At 39.0% G+C, this 21,994-nt stretch overlaps 1 protein-coding gene across 2 annotated transcripts in view; it reads left to right on the forward strand.

Annotated features, from left to right (window-relative positions):
* The window catches only part of ANK3 (ankyrin 3), a 341,257-nt gene that overhangs the window by 31,846 nt on the left and 287,417 nt on the right, over nt 1–21,994 (forward strand). Inside the window, exon 2 of one of the 2 annotated variants that reach the window (XM_068197112.1) lies at nt 5,827–5,865. The exons of the other annotated variant lie outside the window; for it this stretch is intronic. Within the exon in view, the coding sequence (XP_068053213.1) occupies nt 5,827–5,865 (39 nt within the window). The remainder of the gene's footprint in view (nt 1–5,826; nt 5,866–21,994) is intronic. 2 annotated transcript variants of the gene reach the window in all.

Here is a 21,994-nt window from a genome sequence, read left to right on the forward strand (position 1 = left end):
ATATTAATAATGTTTTGAAAAGCCTTACTAAAATGCAAGTTAGAATCAGGTGTCAACAACCCTAAGTCCTGGCAAGTATATAGGTGTCTCTAGGGGCACTTCAGATGGTTTGGGTGGTCAACCAGTTGGGCACTCCTGAGACAGAAAATGGTTTTCCCTGAATGTGTGGCCTGAACAAACAGAGTTCTCATTTAGTCCTAGCTGGGGTGAGATTAAAAGTGTGTCTTGCACTGGAGTTAAAAAAAGCCATGCAGGAATTTTAAAGACTTGGACTTCAGGCTCTGACTTCTGTGAAGTGTTCTACTGCATATATATGGAGGAACAGAAAGGGCATTGAGACAAGTGTTGAGGGGATCTGTCATTAGTTATCGTGCAGTTATCTAGAGAGAATTCCAAAAACAGGTGACTCATTTTCCAAATTTGCTCTGTATCTGCAGCAGCAGCAGTGTGCTCAGCAGTGGTGGTTGAGTGAGAATACTCTCATTTTGCAGTTGTGGCAGTAGCTACAGACATGTGGCAGAGGAGCAATGCTTTGTAGCTGGTGTCCAGGACTCCCTGTGCCAAGGGCAGCCTTGGTAGGGTTGGCCTCTCCCGTTCCAGCCAGTGGAGCTGCAGGATGTGCCTTCCAGGAATGGGTTTTAACCCTTATGGCAGGCGTGGATGCAGAGATAAACTGGAAGCAGCAGTAATCTTGCAGGAGTGTTGCTTTAAAGCAGGCATAAGCTGCATTGTGGGGGTGTCTCTACATCAATAAAGAGTATAATCAGGCGAGGGTGGCTTTTGTTGCTGAGGGAACCCTGAGACCTGAAACTTTGTCTGTAGCATATGCTGTGGTGGCTCAGAGCAATGTGAATGCAGCACTGTGTGGGGCAGCTGACCAAGGTGGACATAAACTATGAGCACATGGCTGGGAGCTAGTGGTACATCTTGGGTGGGACAGCTCAAAAAGTAGAGGTTTTTGTTGTTACTGCATGCTCTTTAAATCTGTTTTTATACATCTTGGGTGGGACAGCTCAAAAAGTAGAGGTTTTTGTTGTTACTGCATGCTCTTTAAATCTGTTTTTATCCAGAAGGATGATCGGTATAAAAAAAACATTTTAAAATGGGAATAACAAAGGACTGTCACATGAAAATGTCCAGCTATAGAACTTATGGTATTGGTTGTGACCTGCATTCACTTACTATTGTGCAATGCAATCTGTGTGGGAACCTAGAAATAGAAATATGAACATTGCCCCTACTTAATAGTTGCAGAGAATTCTCCTTTAGTCTAAGCTTTGGGCAATCATGAAAGGAGATTGCTCCCTCTGGGAATTGAGCCCTTTATTCAAAATGTAGTTCAGCAGTTGAACTCAAGAAGAATATCCATTAGCTACCAGTAATAACACTCATATCCCCTTTGCTGGCTTCCAGCTACTAAAGAGCAAGACACTAAAACGCTACGAAAACCTGTGTTGAAATGGGACCAGATACATCATTTCAACATTTAAATGTACCAGTTCCGAAGAGAAAGATCTCTTCAGAATTCATACATCAGCTGAATGTTAGCTGCTGCTAACCTAGAGGGGAAGTAGTAGTCTTCTGTAGAATGTGCAGAGATTTTCAGGAAGATGTGCTAAAATATCTATGTCTGTTTTCTCTGGCTACTTGTGTTAGTGAGTAATGGGACTAACCTGAGCCCCCATGTGATTTCAGAACAAAGACTGAGTGGTGTGAGAAGGGAGTATATGACAGAAAAGGCCCTAGGGAAAAAAAGGCTTAAAACCTCTCCCAGAAATGTTACACTTTTATTATTGTTGGAATGTAAAATCAGTAACACTTTTATTATTGTTGGAATATAAAAGCAGTAACTGATTGTCTAAAACTTTTACCCTAACATAAAAATTCCAGAGTTCTACCAATGGTACAGTTAAATACTGCTGTTGAAATAGATGGATATTTTTCTAGTCTGCTTCTTAAAAAGGTGAAGCCTTACTGTTATCAAATTGGTCTTCTCATTATTGGATTGGTGAAACTTCTATGTGTGCCAGTGGGTATTTTAGTGTAACTAGTACTGTCTGGCATGTAGTGGCTGTTCCAGGTAATGGAAACATTGGATATTTCAAATTCCTTCTGATCATGGGGCAAATAACAGGGTAGACCTTGTCTGAGATGCTTAACCTGGAGCCAAGTTTATTACAGATGGAAAGCAATTAAATTTCTTTCCTCAATAATGCTATCTCCACTACCTGACAAAGTAGTATAACAGACATCAGTGAAGGTGTTAGGTCAGGCTTAGAGGTGCCTGTTCCTGAGTTTAAACCTCAAACCAGTATTTCACAAAGCACCATTCACAGCTGTGTGCATCTCTGCATTTAACATTGTCTTTAGGCCTGGCTATTACAGCACCACTCCACAGGGTAACCATGGGCATGGACTTGTACTGGGTGCCTTGCCTGCACTGTCTGCTGCCCTGTGCCTCCATGGAGGCCAGGATCTCAACATCTGTGCTCTGTCAAACTCTGCTTGTCTATTAGACAAAGCACACAGGCAGCTGTGGGAAGAACAGAGTGTTGCAGTTCTGTCATTTACGGAAGCTTCAGTGTAGCCTAAAAGTAAATGAAGAGAAAATCAATCAAGAGCAAGATGAGTCCAGCTTATGAAAAATGTCATAATTCAGAGGATTCCTTGTATTTTAAAAGTACTTTTGTGTTTACAGAAAGTAAAGGTGTATTCCACTTCTCCCCTCACCACAAATCAGCAACCCAAATCCCTCAGCTTCTAATTTATCAGAAGAGTTTTTATAGATAACATGATAATGCTGGGAACCTGGATTATAAAGCTGTCAAAATAACACTTTTTTTTCCCTAATGTAACTTCTGGGTAATATGGGGACTGACATTCCTATGAAATGAAAGAAACAGAGTAAAGACCCGAGTTCTTGTTCCTTTTGGCTACAGGCACACTGTGATGGTTTGCTCCTCTGATACCAATGCTCCAAGGATTGATTTGCTTGGTTTTGCTGCTGCAGCTCTTGAGTAACCAGAATCTTGTCTAGGGATTCAGACATACCTACTAGAAGCATTTCACTGCTTTTTTGCATATTTTGCTGTGCAGCCTCTTGGCTATTAGGTCTCTGACATAAGGATTCTTTTACCTCTGTACGTCTTAACCAGCTAGTTAAAATCCTGGTATATATTCCCCAGGTGCTGTGGATGAATGTTCTCCTCCCTCTGTGCATTTTCTTTACCACAGACTTTACAGTTTCCCAGCTGACAGAAAACTGCACAGATTGCACAGATCCCAGCAAACACTGAATACTGGACTCAGGTCTAGCTGGCTGGAGTTTTCTCATGCTTTTAATCATGCAGGTTTCAAAGGTACTGCAATTTCTCTTTATACCTTTCCAGTCTTTTGTAGTGTTTCTTCCAGTTCTTTGGAAATCAGTCAGAAGTCCAGTGCTTTTAGCTGTCCCGAGCTGTAATTTGTTCTCAAATCTAATGTGCAGCTTGGTTTACAAAAAGCTGTAATAACTGCCAAAGCAGCATATGTGAGTGACATGAACAGTATTGTAGTAAGCAGCCAGCTACACAACCAGCTTAATTCATCACTCACTATGGGAGAGTGACAGTTTAGCATATGGCCAGTCTCTTCAGATGCTGGTTTATTTCAAATCTATTTAGGACTATTTAGTTCTTCCATTTGGGAAATAGATTGGAGTTTTAAAGCAATTTCTCCTTCAGCTTTTTGGCTGGTCTTTGGTGGTGTTCAGATCTCAAAGTTAGAGCTGAATTAATGGTGCTTCTTTTATGCTGTAGGAGAATGGCAAAATGGAAACATGCATTATTCACTAGGGATTCTAAAGACCTCTTCAGGTACATTAAGGATGGATTGTTGAGTGAGCTGTGTAATATTTTGCATAACTAATAAATTAAAGCCAGGCCAGTATTTATAGAGGCAGAACCTATTGTTTGTTTAGAATTATAGCCAAATAATTGCTGAAAGGGTTTCTTGTTGGTCTTTGTAGTGGGAAAATTGTAATGAGTTGTTCAACAATGCTATTTGACTTCTATTTTTTTTTTTGGTTGATTATTAGTAAAGAGTTTCGTATTCAAATTGAATCTTGGGATAAACACTCAGGACATGATGTGAAAATATTTTATTTTTCATTACTGGGGTTATTGTACATAAGACATTTATTTGGGAAAGGGAATACCCTGAGCTACTTGCATTTTCACATGAATACAGAGAATTAGCTGATCTTTAGATAGATAGTGCTAAAAGTAAGTACATTCTGAATTTCCACCATTTCAAGATAATTGCTATGTTCCTACTGTAACAAAAACCAAAGGAAGTGTTGAGCTTAGTTTCTTAAAGGAGTTTTAAATAACTTGTAGAAGAGTAGTAGAAAAAGAGCAGTTCTAGGCAGTGTTCTCTCAGTGGGACTGTTTCTATAATAAATTTGGGATTTTTTGATCAGATGATATTCAGTCTGGCCAATCAGTGACAGTAGAGCATGTTTTTATTCCAACTAAATTTTACCACATTACACACTTTTTTCACAATGAAAGCGGAGATGTGTCTGCAATTTAAAGCTTGGCTAAGTGTTTTGTAGTGGATATGGAAATTAAACACCTCACAGTGAGCAGCTATACTGTGGGAATGCATAAATACTATTAAAAAAAAACCCAACACAACCAAAAACCAAACCACAAACTCCAGACAACTCCTGAAATTAAAATAAAAAATAAAAAAAAAAACAACAAAAAAAAGCCTTTGCCTTTTATCTTAGCAGCTGGGCTGATCAAATAATTGTATATTTCAAATAGATTTAGGAGAGCAAGTAGAATAGGGTTCTTTTCTGGAATCGTGTTGGCATTCTTTTTCGATTCTTACATTTCCTTGTATTTTGAGCTGGAGAGTTGGAACAGATGGACTTCCATAAAAAGCCAGTGCTTCATTAGATTGGCAAGTTCAACTTCCTGCTTTTTCACCTGAGGAACTGAGCAGTTGGATAGTCCTAACTCTGTAGAGATCCAAGAATGGTTCTGGGGACTTGTGTCCTAACTCCATGATATCTGCTTGGCCTCTTTCCCAAGCCCTGCCAAGAAACTGTTTATGCAGTCGTATCTCTGACTGCTCTCCTTGTTGGAAAGCATTTGGTCAAGCACTGTGGGTGCTCAAATGCAAAGCACAGGGATGCTTAAAAGGAGAGTGTGCTGCTGTCTCTATACTGTTGTGGGATTTTTTTTTCCCCTTCTGTGTTTTTTTCTCTATAGACTTGATCTTGTGGTTTCTTTGCCTCTCTGTAGGTTTTGGCAGAGCTGCAGGGATGTCAGGCTCTCTTTGGTGCTGTGCAGACATTTCTTTCTGCCTAGCATCTCAGTATTTCCCACCCTTTAAAAGTCCCTCAAAAAGGAAAAGAGAAAATAATCTTTTGCCCTTTGACACTGTGTGTTTCTCCTCAGAAAAACTGGATGAACTTACTTACAGGACAAGCAGATTTAATTTTTTTTCTTCATGTAGGACCCTGGTTTATGAAATAACCTCATGACACAATGAGACATCATCATTCAATGGGATGTGAAGCACTTACGGGGACATTAGTCAGCTGTGTGGTATATTTGTGCCTTCATACTTCAGATGCTGATGCTCCGCACTGTATTTTCTGTAAGGTGTAGTGAGTTCCTGGGATCTTTGCTGCAGAGTGCTCATGGCCTTTGGATTGCTCCACACTAGACCTTACTAATGTTATTTTTGCATTTAAGCACTGTGCTTTTGTACTACTACAGAGATTGTTCTGTCTACCAGTCTTAACTCTCTTCAATCTAATGTCTTTATTTTTAGATATACCACAAATTCTACCCTCCAGGAAACCCTAGAAAGGTAAACCTTAAAAATCCCACTTTTATTCATTCCCTGGGTTTTCAATGTTTAAACAAACAGTGCTTGTTTTGGTTTTATCCTCAATGTACTGTTATAATGCTGAGCTTACCACAGGAAAACTGTAAGTGCTACACAGTAAAATGTTTGATGCTGCCTGATCTTTTCAAGTACTTGTGGAGAATGTCTTTATCTACAGTCTTATATTTTTTTTTGTCGTTACTGTTTTGGAGCCTCTTCTCATTAATCTGTGTTGCTGTTGTGTTCCACATCATAGATATTGCTTGGTTTATGTGAATAAATAAGCAGCAGCTCTTCACATGAACCACATGGAAGACACTATTGTTTAGGAGAGCTGTTTTACACACCTTTGATGTAACAGGAACATTCTGACTAAAGACCACTTGCCACAGAGTTTGCTTATTCTTGAACAAAAATCCTCTGTCGGTCATTTGAGCTGTGCTCACCTGTGGCTGAAAGCAATTTTGTTCCATGTCCATGCTTAGAAAATAGCAGTCATACAGTTTTATCTTGGTGTTCAGCCATGTCAGTTGGTGTTTTATCTTGGTGTTCACATATCAGATGAATGTGCAACTATTCATCCCTTTGAAGAGAAATAAAGGTATGTTATACTCTTTTGCCTGAGTGTTGGCATTTGAATAATTATTCCTTTTCCCTCTAAAATACCACCTGGAAAATGTGTGAGAAACTTGTAGTTGGCAAATGTGCGACTTCTTCCTTATTCCCTTGGGTTTAGTCCAGTAATGTTCTGATAGACAGCACTTTTCTCTTATGTCAGGTTTGAATAAGGTCAACAAAACTAGCAGATTCCAGCATGTTTTGGACAGGAATGTGTTTGCTACCACTCTCATTTTCTTTTCCCTCATCTGTTTGGGTTTTTTTTTTTTTTCCCTTCTGCCTGGGTAGTGTTTATCTTAGTTGTATTCCTTGGCAAATTAAAAGGCAAGACAGAGGATGATTTACTGCACAGAGAATGAGGTGTCCTTCGAGGTATATTTCTCTGGTTTTATACTGCAAGTGGACGGAAGTTGTCACACAAATTGTCCTGATTGTCACTGTCATCTACAGAAGCAAATGTGAGCAATGGGGCTGTGAGAGTCAGATGTTCACAAGACTTGTGGCATCATCTGCTCAGGTGCTTATGCTGATTGCATATCTCAGCTTTGCTATTGTTCTCCCTAGGTGTGGAAATTGTTTAATAGAGTAAATGCCTTTTCTTGTATTGATGCATTTCTCTTCTTCAATAAAAGCATTTGGCAGAACTGTCTCCTACTTACGCTTCAGATTTGCTGGACCTAGTGACATGTTTAAAGTATCAAGCAGGGCAACAAGCTTCAGTGGGCAAGTCTGTCACTCAGTTTTCCATGCTGTGTTTTTATTTTGTGTTTTAAGTGTGAAAGTTTAGAAGTACTCTGAATGTTGCCGTTACAAACGTTGTATGTGGTAATCCAATTGACTCTGATTCAGCTGAGAAGGATGAAGACTAGTCCTGCAGCTGCCACCATCTCAGTAGAAAAAAAAGCCATTCTTGATCACTTCCAAACCTTCCAAGCAGCTGCACTCAGCTCTCACACTGACACTGTGACATGAACTGGTACAAACGCCTCTTGGCAACCCTGTTAGAACTTTAAAAGTGTCATACATTTAAATAAGGCAGGACTATTACAGTGTGAACTGGAAACGAATTGGAAGGAGTAAGTGGCTGAAGCTGGCACTATTTGCCTTTAATCACTTTTCCATGTTCTAACTGGGACAATCTCAGATACCTTCTGCTGAGCTTAATGCTTGTAATGGAAGAAGCATGGCTCTTGTTTTTAATCTTCTTGGGGACTGGAAGCCCCTTTGAATGCTCTGGAAATCCACTTCCCATGAGAAAGGAAGGAAGAAAGAGGAAAGCCTTTTTTAAATTTGTTTTGTTTTTTTGGATGGGTTTGGGTTGGTTGGTTGGTTTTGTTTGTTTGTTTGCCAAGGTTGATTGTATAATTGTTGGATTCTGTGCAACAAAGCTTTTGAATTAAGGAAGCTGAGTCTGGCTGTTGGCCTTGCACCTGCTGCAGAGCTGTGCAGTGAAATTGTGCTGCTGCTTCCCTGTTGTGTTGTGCTCACACTCAACCTGAAACTGAACCTTGCATTGCCTGTGCTGCAGGAGGAAAGGAAGGATTTTCCAGCGCACAGCCAGAAATGTTCCTGCTTAGCAATCATTTCTCTTCTTTTGCTTTCTGCTTGTCCCCTTGTAGCACTGACTGGGGGGATAACTGACTGGTAACTATTAATAGTGCAATCTCCAAGTTAAATGGCCATCACTGGTCAGTATTTCTTCCCAAGCCTTGTGCCCACACTGTCACCATGCACGAGGGCTGTGTTTGTCCCGAGTTCTGCTGTAATATTCGGTTCCTATTCTTGTTCCCTTGAGGGCTTAGAGTAGAAATTACTCCAGTATGTGAGTTACTGTAGGTCTTAATAGCTGAGAGAAATACATTTCCCTTTACATTTCACTGACAGAAGTTTATGTTAACAAATTAGTTTCAATTTTCTTGTGAGGCTAAAGTAAAATGGAATATAAAACATTTTATAAATAAGGCAAACTTTAAAAAATATGAAGATCTCACAAAATTTTTAAAGGAGATAAAACCATTTTAGTTCTTTAAACTGTATATTTTTAAACTGACAGTCTGTAAAAATGTAATTGCTTTCTCTTTACCTGACAGTAAGGATGTTCATTTTATTGTTGTTCAGAAGGTTATCTCTTTTACACCTCTATCTTGTCATGACTCAATGCAAATTCCAACATTTTACTTATTTCAAGAGCTTTGAACAAGCTGATGTTTGAGATGAAAGCTTTTTTTTCATTACTTAAAATTACATATTTGTGTGGGATGAGAATCAGATGGCAGCATTTTAGAAATGTAGTTCACCACTTCAGTCTTTTGTGCCAGTTATATGTCTGGTCAAGGCTGTGATATAAGGGCTTGGAAATTAGAGTTGGCATCTGTAGGCCCCTCTGTTTAAAGCTAAATTGAATTAATAGGAATAGCCAGAAGTAAAGACTGGAAAAAACCAACCCAAACTGCAAGGCAGAGAGTTGGAATATGGTGGCATGAGGTAGTTCTTGGGTAGTGGTGCACAGCATGGTATGTCCAAGGCCATGGAGATTAAATGAGCCTTGCAGAAACCCTGAAGAATGATTGAGCACTGTTAACCTTTATATAGTGTTTGCTGATCCAGGTATATGCACTGCCAGGTCCTGGAATTTGGGAAATGCAAAAGTTGTTTTGTAGTTTTTTTTTTTTGTTTTTTTTTTTTTTTTTATTTTTTAACCTTGAATGTAGCAGTTGTAAGAGTAACTGAGGAGCCTTTTGGGGTCTCTGTTCAGGAATCTGTGGCATAAAAAAGCCCCCACCAAAATAATTTTCAGGAAAATATGATGACTTTAAAAGCATAGTATTTGTCTTTTACGCTTTTGCCATAGAATGTCTTATAGCAATGATCTGTGCCTGGGCAATAGATAGTCCCTCCTCCAAAATGAATTAAGTTTTATTGTCAACCAGTGGAAAGAAGTAATGTTCATTGTCAGCACTGGTACTCCAGCTGATGGTAAAACTGCTTCTGGCAGTGTGCACTTTATATTGCCTTTTTAGCTGGGTTCATACTTAGCCCTGATGTGCATCTGAGGTCTTCTGAGCTCCTTTATAAGATAAAAATATAATGCAACTGCATAGCAAATGAATGGGTTTTGCCTTTTATTTTGTGCTTATGGTTATTAAAGTCCCAGAGGAGGCTGTTATTAACACAGAGGGTATTTGCATATTCCTGTACTTAAAAGCTACAACGAAGATTTTATAAAGTGCAAAGTTCTACACAAACACTGCAATCAGAAGACAGATATGTACTGATTTGCAGGTAGAGTAGGGGCAATGTTAGGGGTTTAGTTTTAAATATCGGAGCCTCACATGATGTAAAAAGGACAATTTACTTAAAAATGTTACAAAATTGTATGTAAATCATATGTGAGAATTGGGACAGGTGGAGTAATTAGATGCAATTTGCTAGATGGTAAAGCAGGGAAATGTTCCCCAACTGTGAGTGTTTAAAAGCATTATCATAACTGTGAGTTCCAATTTAAGTTTTGTCTGCTGTGCAAATATGAAAACTCCTAACCATGGGGAGGAAGGAAGGAAGTTTTTTTTTTTTTTAGTGTTCAGGAGTATAAACCAGTGAGCTAGCACAGCTATTTCTGACAGTTGAATATTGCTTTAGCTGGGAACTTATTGTACACTATTCCTTTCAGAACATTTTCATAAATACATAAATCATAAATTAATGGTTCTCAGGAAGACAGGCTGTTCTTTTAAGTTTCAGTTAGATCTGGTTTGTCTTACTCCATGCAATCAGACAATCATATATTAAATAGGATCAAAAATTGCAAAGCCCCTTGGTAATTAAGTACCACAGAAATGTGGTACTTAATAACATCAATGACATCAGCAATCAGCAGAATCCTACCATTTATTTTTTCCTAGTATCAGTGACCTATGGTTTGGGGTTTTTTTAACTTATTTGGCCTTTTGAAATTAACTGTTTTTAATTGGTTGTTACTTTCTGTATTCCTGTATTTTTTTTTTTTTCCAGTAGGGATAGAACCCCAACCCAGTAGCAGTTGTTAGCACTTTGTGCCTTTCTTTCAAACAGATTACCATTTTGAATTTTTCTCCTCTAATTACAAGTAAGCTTTTTTATTTCCTAATGCAGCAATTTCATATGCAAAGTGCTGGGCAGGAGATTTATATTCCAACATACTTTCCTGGCTTCTGAAGTAACAGGACAGAGTGATGCCCCAGCAGAAGATGGCAAAGCTTCTGGGCTGGCCTCCAAACTTCCATTATGTGATCACTTTGCTCCATCTGGAGCACCTGTTGGAGGAGAGGTAATAAGTGGAACCTCACTCCAAACAGTGGCTGCTCACAGAAACAATCCCCAAGGACAGGGAGAGCCCTGCACTGTAACAAATCTTGTCTTTAGCAACATAAAAGAGATCACCCAGGAGGAGGAAAGAGAACTGGTGAAGTTTGCCTGAAGATTCAGGGGTGCCAGTTGCTTTGGGGCAGTCTTCTTTAGACAAGCAGATGACTTTGTACTTCTTATGAATAGAAACTACCCTGAATTCTCACATCCTGCCAGCAGCAGAGCTGCTTGGCTTCCTTGGAGTGGGAGACTCTTCTTTCAAAAACAGAGAGATAACCTGTGTAACTTCTATTGCAATTGTTTTTTTTAGTCAGGTCAGAATCGTGAAAGGATTTAATTCCTTCCTATTATCCCTTGAGACAAAGCTGAGGAATGAGATTGCTGCTAATCCAAAAAGTATGAGAAATTGAATAAATATTGTCCCTGAGAGGTTTAAAAGGGGATGAACCCAAAGCTTTGAAGCCTGTGAGGATTAAATTCAAGCAGTAACTGCTCTGCAATGGTAGTTTGTGACCAAGAAGTGATCTATCGGGGGGGGGGGCAAGAAGGTGAAGCTGCAGAAGGGCCTGAAGTAACTAGAAGCAGCAGTGTCAGAGACACAATGGATCTGTGTATGAGACTAGAAGAATATCATGGCAACTCTCCTTTATGCATATAATGTAACTGGGTACTTGGACAAAGAAAGATGGGCTTGTACTTCTAGAGAAATTCCACTGTCTGTGTTCAGCCTGATTACAATCAATCAACCGTCTGATAAGCTGTTACAAAAAGTGATCAATGCATTCCATTTTGAATTTGTTAAAAATACTGACAACTTGAAACAGTTTTTGCTAGCAAATTCTTGCAGCTTGAAATGAAGTAGTTATGTAAATTGGAACTGTTTCAGTGCTTTAAAGGTGTTGGATACACAGCATATGCTAAAAACTTTCACTTTTCTCTACATGTATTAATAATAATGATGTAGCCCTGAAGCATTTATGACCTCCCCTGGAGTTTTAGAATCAGGTGAACTTCACAAAATCAGTAAGTGATTTGATAAAGATTTTGAAAATGGGCATCTTAAGTGTGACATTTCTGGCTAACGGTCATTGGGACTATCAGTGTAAGTTAGACTGCCTTTCTGGTAACAAAATTGTATAAATATAATAAATATAAATATTATTGTATAAATATAATGTGTGAAGTTGCTCTGAAGCACAAGGCCACAGGCAGATAGTGAAATATGAACCTTACTGGTGCAGCTTATGGGAAGCTGTTCCTGGTACTGCCTCCTGTTATCAGAACACAGCTTTTGGTGTTGAAGGCACTTGAGGTCCTTCTTGCAGCAAGGAGATCCTGTAAGTGTGGCTGTATAAACAATATGGAGATGGCATGTGGATAATGTGTAAGATTGTGTCCTGAGGAAAAAAACAGAGTTGTAAAGGTCTCTTAAACAGGAATATTAGTTCATGTGGCACTGCAAAATATCAAGAAAGCAGGAGTATTTTTCTTCTGGTAATGATCCACTACATTGTCAGGGCTTAACTAGTGAGGTAAGTGAAAACTAATGCTAAAGAAAATAGTTTCAAGTTCAATGTCACAATGTCAGAGCTTTCAGTCTTTTCTTGCTGTTGTTTCTCCTGCTTAGAATAGAAATATATATTTAACCAAACATTTAAAAGAAATTTTTGACACCTCTTTTGTTTTTTTTCATAGTCAAGTTTATTGTTGAGGGTTTGCTTCTTTTGAGAACTTCCAGAATAATGACAATGAAGTTCAAAACAGTGAACAGAAATGAGAAAAATAGGGAAACAAATATAAGAACTTAGTTCATAGTTGTTATAGTAAAAATGGTATCAGTAGGTATCCTTTAATGCTCTATGTCACTTTTAGTTGTTGATAAATGTAGAGAGGTTTCTTTTTTCTAAGGTGCTTTCATGGCTGTAATAATTCACCTTTTTTGAGCTTGAAAAACATCACGCTAATTTCTCACACTTAAAGTTTTAGAAAAGCAGTGTTTGTTTTGAGGAGGTTACATATGAAACTGAAAATTGACCAAATACCTACTTGTGATCCTAAAAGTCATTAGAGAAGGAAGCTGGTTATAATAGTGGTGGGAAATGAGCATTCGAGTTTGAATTAATAAGGCAAGATTGGGCAGCCCTAAAGGTTTATAAATGTTTTGGTTTTTCAAACTCAGTCTATGTTGGTGTGTGGAAACCAATGCCAGTGTTCTTACTTATGCCATCATATAGATTACTTGAACCTGTGGATTACAAGTTTTTAACAGCTGTGGCTAGAAAGCAGCAAATTATACTCTCACGTGCTCCAGACAACACTGTGATGTTTATTTGCCATGGAAAATGCTACTAAATGTGATGGTAAAATGCTCTTTGGAAACCAGATGAGTTGATATTTCCAAATATTCCATGCATGAATCTTGTTTGTTATGACTGAGAAGATGCAGGCGAAGCTTAGCAGCTCTCCCTACAGAAATGAGATGATGGAAAGCCCTTGGAGAGGTGGAGCAAGATAAGGATCCCGACCTGGGGAGAAGGAAAGAGCTTTTCAGCCCCTTTTTTACCTCTCCAGTCAGTTTCTTTAAGTTATCTGGGAGCCAGAGGTTGCTGTGCTGTTGCTGTCATACACTTCTTCAGCAGACCCTGAACTTCCACTGGCACATCCAAGAGCTTAGGTGATGCGTGTTGTCCTTATGTGAACTTTTCTTTTTTCTGCAAAAAAAGCATCTGTCCTTCCAGCAGATACTTAGGCCAGTACAATGGCTGAGACTCCTTGTGGGAGTTTAGGGCAGGCTCTGGAAAAAATTCCTAAGAGAGGTTTATGTCCATAAATAATAGATGATTGTCCATAGATAATTTGTGACCACTGAAGAGTATTTGAGTAAATATTTTGTACAGCAAAGTAACATACAGTCTGAAGTTTTCTTTAACCCTGCAAACCTGTTGAAACTGGAGGTTATCATCCCTTAATAGGACAGTAAGTTGGCAGTAGGATTGTAAGGCGTGGTGTAATGATCTTTTCCTATCTCAAATTTTGGCTAAGGTACTGTATCCTTTCAGGTATTTCCTAAAAGGAGTGTTGGAATCTTTTCAGAGTCTGTGGAGAGTCTGGAGTCCCAGCACTGAGGTTTCTGCATGTAAAGCATCAGTATTACTTGTTGTGAGTTTTGATTGCTGCCAGTTAAATAACACAGTATCATGAAGGGTGATTTTTAAATAAACCTTATCCTCCTCATCCCAGCTTCTTGGAGAGATCAGAGTTGTAACTACTGGACTTCTGGATTCAAGGAATACACTTACATTTCTATTATAATTCTCTGCCATCATTCACAAGGTTCTTTGACTCCTGTGATGCTCATTTATGGATTTTTAAGTGTTCCTGTACATTATAGTTACTGTTTTTTCATATTTGTACAAGTAAAGATTAATCTGAAGTGAAAGCGAGCCTGAATTATTACAAAGAGCTGTTCAGCAGCAACAAGGGTTATTTGTTTTGTGTGGATAATGAGAGGAGAGCCCTTTTCCCCCAGGGACCAGCTTCTGCAATGTCATGCTGCACAATTTCTTTTCTTGCATGGCTCTCCAGCTCTGTATTCAGCACATTACTGGAGTACTTGAAAGCAAGCAGTTCTGGGAGAGGGAAGGCTGCACATTAAAAGGGCAGCACACAGCTTATTTCTATCAGCCTGGCAACACCGCCACCCTCAGCGTCCCTTCCAAGTTGTGTGGCTGCTGTCACAGCTGCACCACGGGCACGGTGTGAATCATGACAGTCCTCTTGTGTGCTGTGCAGCACCTCCCTGGTCTCAGACAGACAAAGCTCTGTTCCTTTCCTTCAGTGATATAAAGAGAGAGACTGTTACATTTACTTTCTCCCTCACCCTGTGCCCATGAAAAGCTGCTTTCCTTCACTTCAGCAGTTCTGCAGCACCACTGTGAAAGTTGCAGATGTGAAGCTCTAGACTTTAAGTGCATGTTGCATATTGCTCTTGCATGCATAAGATGTGCATGCCATAATGACAAAGTGCATCTTAACATTTTAGCTGCTCCAGTAGAGGCTTCTTTGTCCTACTCGCCTTCCAGCTGATAAGAGGAATTGAAAAATATATTGGAGATTAAGCAAACATGCTGGTTATAGCCATTTTTCATTGACATTTTGCCTTTCAATTTTTTGGATCCTTCCAGATAATTTTTTTTAAAAAATTTGTTTCTGTTTCTTTAGGATTTTGTGATTTACAAAACCATTTAATCCTCATAGGGAAGGTTTCAGAATGTCAGTCCTCCTCCATGCTCAGCTCTACAGAGCACAATATTGCAGCATAAGTATCTGGCTTTGAGCACGAGCCCTGTGCACTGGTTCCAGACAGCAGGAATTGTCCTTGCTTGGTGTTCTCCAGATCCCATCCAGCCCCTTTCTCACTGCTCCTCCTCAGCAGCAGAGCAGTAGGAACTCAGAGGGAAAGGTTTGTGGATGGAGGTAAAGGCAGGGATGTCACTTGCCAATTACCATCATGGGCAACAACATGAGACGGGAAAGATTATTTTCCTGCTAAGATGGAAAATCTGTATTCTTTATGACCAATTTGATTTTTTTATTGCAGAAACCAGGCAAGAATAGAGTCACATACAGCTTCTCCCCTCCTCAAATGCTTCATTGATATTTTTGGTAGACTTTATTCCTTAATCTGAGCTTAAAGAAAAGGCAGTTTTAGGTGTTGCTTCTCCATGGTTTGGTTTTCTAAAAATTTATACCTTTTAATAGAGAATGTTTTTGTGTAGTTCCAAGTTTGAGAAGGTTCTTTGAAGTTCTGTAGACATAGAAAAATGGAATTTATTGGTGGTATTTGTTTTAAATCTCTGTAATGTGTGTTAGGCACAAAGCAGTACATTATTATAGTGTTATAAATCAACAGATTGTAGGAAGAAAATCTTAATTTTCATTCAGGTCTGTTGAAGCAAATATTTGACAGATCTTGATAGATGGAAGTTGTCCCTTTTGAGTTGTGTGTAAATTAACTTCATAATTTCAATTAAAAGTGTGTATTTTTAATGACAGGCACAGACCCAGCACAGCCTCGAATGATTGATTGATTGTTGTTTTTTGAAAAGAAAACTCTTACTTATTTTCATGTTAGGAAGTGTTGTTTTTTGAAAAGAAAAATTTTACTTATTTTCATGTTGGGAAGAGATGAAACTTCAAACTGCTCTTAGTCTTTACATGAGATTTAAGAAAAAAAATCACACTGAAGCGAAAAACATTTGTTACTATGAGATGTTGAGATTCTCTGGGACACCACAAATTATGGGCACAAGGTAAGGGAGAAAGTAAATGTAACAGTGTCTCTCTTTATATTTTACTGAGTGATGACATTTAGTGCATTTTGCTGTTTGACCTCTTACACTCTCCCTCCAGTTTAGTCTCTCTTGTCTCTCCATTATCTGTGAATTTATTCCCATCCACGGATCTTCTAATAAGAGAATCTAATCATGGCCGGCATACAGCCTGGAATGTAAATAGGATATGACCCATCACCTGGTGCTCTGTGAAATAATTGTGGCCATCATTTCACCTATTTTTGCATGTGTTGTAGCTTGATGAAAAAACCCTAATGCTTTCATTGTTGGAGATGTTAAAAACACCCCAACAACAAACAAAACCCCCAAACCAATTATTAGTTTTTCATGAAAATAGCCTAACAGCCTTTTTAGGCACCTTTTCCTTCCTAAAACATGGAGCAGGAGAAAGATATTGTATGGGAGGCAGGAGTGCAGACAACCCCTCTTTTTTCTTCTCCTGCCCCCAAATGTTTATTCCTTGGTTGTGTTTTTTGTCAGAATGCAAAATAACCAAAACATATAAGGGAAATGTAATCTCTGGAGGGCAAAAATTCTAATTTGATGGCTTATATAAGCTTATTTACCTCAGGACTATATTGTAATATAGCTGTTTATGTGCAAATATAAACAGATCTCTAAAGACAATATTGCAATAACTGTTAACAGTGTTTGACTGGGGCATCACATTTGGGGGTTTTGTCTTTAAAAAGCACTTGGGCAAATGAATGTTAAACAGCTTCTATACATGCTTAAGGAATTGTTGGACCATAATAGGCCCAACAATCAGGAAGCTAGAAATAATTTTTGTTTTATCCCTCAGTGGAAACTTCATTTATTAACTTAATGTTAAGCATTTTTCAGTTAGTGCTGTGACTTAGTACTTCTGTTGCAGTTTTAAATTTATGCTTAAAGTGGATACTTGGGATATTATGATTTAAATTAAAAGGTAAGAAATGAAGAAATTGTCACCTAACCGAAATGTCACAAGACACATTTTTCTCTCTTAATTAGGCAGAGAGCTGCTGGATAGCTTAGTGTGTTTTTATGCTCCAAATGTGCTCCCAAAGTGGAGTTGCTCCAACATTACTTTTTTCCCCCCATGTTGAAAAGAGCAGCTTTTCTTGCTGCTGTGATTTCATCAGTGAAATTTGGAGTAGCGTCTGGCTTAAAAAAATCTTGCAGCCTGGGGCCTTAGAATCAAAGCTAAATTTGGGTTGTTCAGCACTTACTAGTTCAGTGAATTTGTGAATAATCTGTCATGGAGGCCTGTACCATTTCCCTGGCTTGTGAAGCTCCTGTCCTCTTCACAGCGCTTGTCACACTAAGCGCTGTCCTGGGGAGCCGGGGCTGCGCGCACCGGAGTGCGGAGCTGCTCCCTGCCCACCTTCCACTGCCCTACAGGCCTGTCTTAACGGGGCGGCGTTGGGCTGGATCGGAGAGGCTCTGACCCCAGATGAGCTGTTGTGTGGCACTGTTGTCTGACAAACACCCTGGTGGAGCCCGCTGATGACCGCAGCCCTGGCCAGCCGGCGTGGTGGCACCGTGGCGAGGTGACACACACCTGCCCCTGGCCATGCAGCGCCACACAGCCTGTGAAAGCCAGCCCTGGGTGGTGTCCTCTGGCATCCTAAACGTAAACACGGGGAGACACTGCGTGCTGGGAAGCACCCTGTGCTGGCAGGCCAACCTCCAAGTCCTGCCAAGGTGCTCAAGGAAAGGGACATTGAAGTACCTTGTCTGAAATGTTGCTTTGTAGGGTGGGGATTCTCTGCCCTGCACTGTGCTTCTGTGGAGGTTTGGCCAAAATGGGCTGCTCTCACTCCCATCCTCCTTCAAGACTTTCCTGACAGCAATATGTGTGCTTAGTATAAAACTTGATCTCTTAGCTTAGCAAGATGGTCTGTTTTTCTGGGCTTAAAAGAAGGCTTAAAAAAAAAAAAGTTTTGGAAAACACTACAGAAGTGAAATCAAAACCAGAATCTTTCACAAAGTATCTCAGCTGGTAAATAAGAATTTATAGAGCTTGGATATAAAGGATGTTCTCTTTATGTAACTATGTTTTCAAGTGCAGCCAGCAGAGAATTAACTGTGCTAACAAATTTTACAGGACAGTTGTGATATGATTCTTTTTTCCTTACCTAATTTTTGGTTTGGTATTCCCTTATTAATGGACTGGAGTTCATGCAAATTTCAGCGACTGAAGGATGTTTTGAGGCAAGCTGATTTACCCCCTGAAGGGAGTGAGGGAAAGAATTTCATCTCTTAGCTTGCTTTCTCCCCGAGAGTAACTTCCCAGCCACTCTGGGCTTCACTCCCAGACTCCCTTCAGTTCTGTCCTCAAGGGATGTTTGTCCTCGAGGCTCTTAAATTCAGTTAGCTAACATATGTTGAAGTAATAGTGAAGGCAAGACAGCTTGGTTTTGATTCATATTAGCATCTCATGTTCATCCCTAGACTTAATACAAAAGTTCATTTTATCTTGTTAACCTGAGTTGTTTAACCATTGCATGTATTTAATTCTCAGTGAGCTTTTTAAAGGTGAGAATTAATCTTTTATCTAATGTCAGTATCTGTCTTCCTGAAGGAGTTGTAGTAATTTCTTTCCTGCTTCTTTCCTTTCAGAGGAGAGTGCAGCTCTCTTCATCGAGAATTTGGATAGAGGGCTCTTATTTCTTTAGTTGATTTCTGCTTCTACCCTGGAATATTCTTCCAGGACTGCCATTTAGAGGGAGGGAGAAGACAGTGGGGCAGATCCACAGCATGAAATTTTAGGCCAAGAAAATCTTCAGGTTGTAGTTCAGTCTACAGTGGGCTATGGTAACCACAGGGTATGGTGGCTAAGTCGTAACCACCACTCTATTCTCATAATCTTAGCCTGAAGATAAGGGGGTTTGGGGTTGTTTTTATGTTGACATGGGCTAATGGACTCTTTCACATGTGCAGTGTTGCAAAAAAGAGAAGATTGGTAAATAGGCCGGGTTAGATGTCTAGTGTAAGTTAATGAAGTCAGCAATGCCAGTATTTAAATTGTGATTTTTCTTAAGCTGCTGTTTTGCTCAAATTATGGATTTGGAAAAGTAATCTAGACTGAGATGAAAACATTTTTCATTGCTTTTAGTGTTTTCACAAAGTACTTTCATATTTGAAAGGAAAATAGACGTTGTACATTGACTTTTGGTTTTAATTTTGTAAGAGAAAGAGGAGTCAAGTTAATTTGCCTTCCATACTCTCAGCACAAATTCCGTTCCTGTCTAGGTAATACTTGGTTTAACCTTGAGTTTTGGCTGCTTTTAGTGTAGGATACTGCTCAAGGAAGCACTAAGCAGTCCATCTGCAAAGTGATCCTGCAGTTAACGCTGAATGCCGTAAGTTTTTGTTAAATTAAGCTTGTGGGTTTCTACATGTATTAGGAGCAAGCTGGCTTTTTGGCTGGCCTGCTTTCTCCGTGCTCCGAGTCCTGTAGTTAGACTTTGGAATTGCTTGGCTGTTTGGATCTGGGTTGTGTTCTGGTAAAGCAAGGAACTACCATAGCCATTCTTTTTAGATCCCATTGCAGGCGGTTACAAAACAGGTTCCCAATAACAAGTTGTGTCCCCCTCACTTCTTGCATGCAAGTCACTCTAACTTATAAATAGAACTGTCCTGATAGACAGAACTTGGCCCATCCTCTCGTCCTCTTATGCGAGTTATTTTGATTTAAAAATAGAACTGTCCTAGAACTGATACGTATCTTGGAGGTTGGGAAAGTTCACTTCTAGGCACTGCTGTGATTAAGCAGCAAATTACAGGGAGCAGTTTGTGTGTTCTCATCACCAAGCAAAAGATTTCAAAGCACAGTAGCATGAACTTCACTATTCCAAGCTGCTGTGCGTTTTCTTAAATTAGCTTAGATTTCTGCATGTTTTTCCTTTGCTGTAGCTTACCAAATCACACACAAAATACACCAAAATATGTGCACCTCCACAAAGAAGGAAATGTTGTGAACATTGGAAAGATGGAAATGCTTCTGTGAGCAAGGGCTACCTAGACAGTAGATAGGAGCTGTAATTTGTAATTTATTGAACTGCTGCTTTGATCATAGCTTTACTGCGGTGTCTTTAAGCATATGTTCTTTCTGAATGCCAATGCTTCCTTAGCATATTTTAAGGTAATTCTGCCCTGGTATTTGCTCTTAGGTTTGTTTTTTTTGTTTTGTTTTTTTTTTTTTTTTTTTTTTTTTTCTTTTTTTCTTTTTTTTTTCTTTAAGCTAATTTCTAAAACTTTAATTTTCCTTGTCTTCTGTTGTTTCTTAAAAATACAGAGTTTTTTTTTAAGTTTAGGATTTTTGCTTGTGACACACTTTAATGTGCATAAGAGACTTTTCTTGGGTGTTTGAAAATCTTAATTTTTCCAGGCAGTCTTGTTTGGCATTTCTACTTCCATTTCAGTTGCCTTAGGCATCTAAATGCACAGAGTTACACTGAGCATGCCAAAAGCCTAGGGATGGAAGAAGGATAATCTGAATAATTTCCATAGTGTAATTTAGAGACAGACTGATGACAGCAGTCACTTGATAATAGTTTTACTATCAAAGATAATTTGTGGCTCTACAGATGAATAAAGTTGAAAGGCATGATTTGAAGAAGGAAAAAATAATTTATTCTTTCTTTTTTTCTTCCTTCCTAAAAGCCTTTCCAAAGAAATCTGCTGTGTATTTCTATTAAGTACTCTAATATCTAGTACTTAGCTGCCTCTTCTGCCTCCTTACCTGGAGTATAAGAGCTTGACAAATTTTTTGAGGTAAGGAGTAAATGAAAAACAAGACCTCATAAAAGTGTCTAAATGTTGACAGATGAATGATTATTTCAAGTGGTAGAAGAGAGATTCATTACATTTCTTTTCAGCAGGGTTGCTATGGTTAGCTGAGCAATATGGGAGGAGAGGAGTGTGAGAGCTTTTTCTACCTCTCTGAGCATCTTGTGACTATAAAATTCTTCTATTGCTTATCTAGATTTTTCCTTCACATTCTAAATATACCATTGCTTGGGAGATTACTCATTTTTGTTAAAATGAGAAAGAAAACATGAAAAATTAAAGGGGTTCTGAAGTAGGGCACTGATAATTCAACATCTTCAGTGCTACCCAAGTTATGTACAGGATGTGATGTGTAAAAAAAACCATTAAAAACGGTTTCCATCTCATGGACTAGATAGACTTGGAGGTACCCATTGGAATAACCAAAGTTCAGTGGGAGCCTGTGATATTCCTCCATTGGCTGCCTGAGATCAGGGAATGGTTTTAATGTGTCAGCATCTGACAGCCAACAAGTTGCTCTGGGAAGAGGCTGTTTTTTCCTTTTTTTATTGCTGAAAAGGCATGACTGTTTATAACATTTTAATTTCAACAGTAATACAGAATTGCTTTCTATACATATAATTAGCTAAGCATGCCACAAATTAGAGGCTTTCTTTTAGCTAGCTAGTGTAAGGGATCCAAGCCTGAACTTATTTTTAAGAACACACAGTTAATTGTACTTGAACCCTGTCTATGTGGACTCAATTCAGAAAGCAATGTGTTGTCCAGGTGGATGCACACATAGTCTTGAAGAGAGGAGGTTTGCTTTGTACATGCATTAAGGATAGGAGGTTATTTTGATTGTTTAAGCATTGTTTTACCCACTGTTAACCAGCAGAGAGCAGTTTAGTTTGTAACATAACATATAGAAAAAGTGAAATTGGCAAGGGCTGGGGTGCTTTTTAGTTCTTGGAGATGGCCATTAAAAACAAACTGCCTGTGAAAATTAAATTCCTGTGCATTATCAATAGTGTTTGTGT

Source organism: Anomalospiza imberbis, chromosome 8, assembly GCF_031753505.1.
Source record: "Anomalospiza imberbis isolate Cuckoo-Finch-1a 21T00152 chromosome 8, ASM3175350v1, whole genome shotgun sequence".
In the NCBI taxonomy this organism is placed as follows: Eukaryota; Metazoa; Chordata; class Aves; order Passeriformes; family Viduidae; genus Anomalospiza; species Anomalospiza imberbis.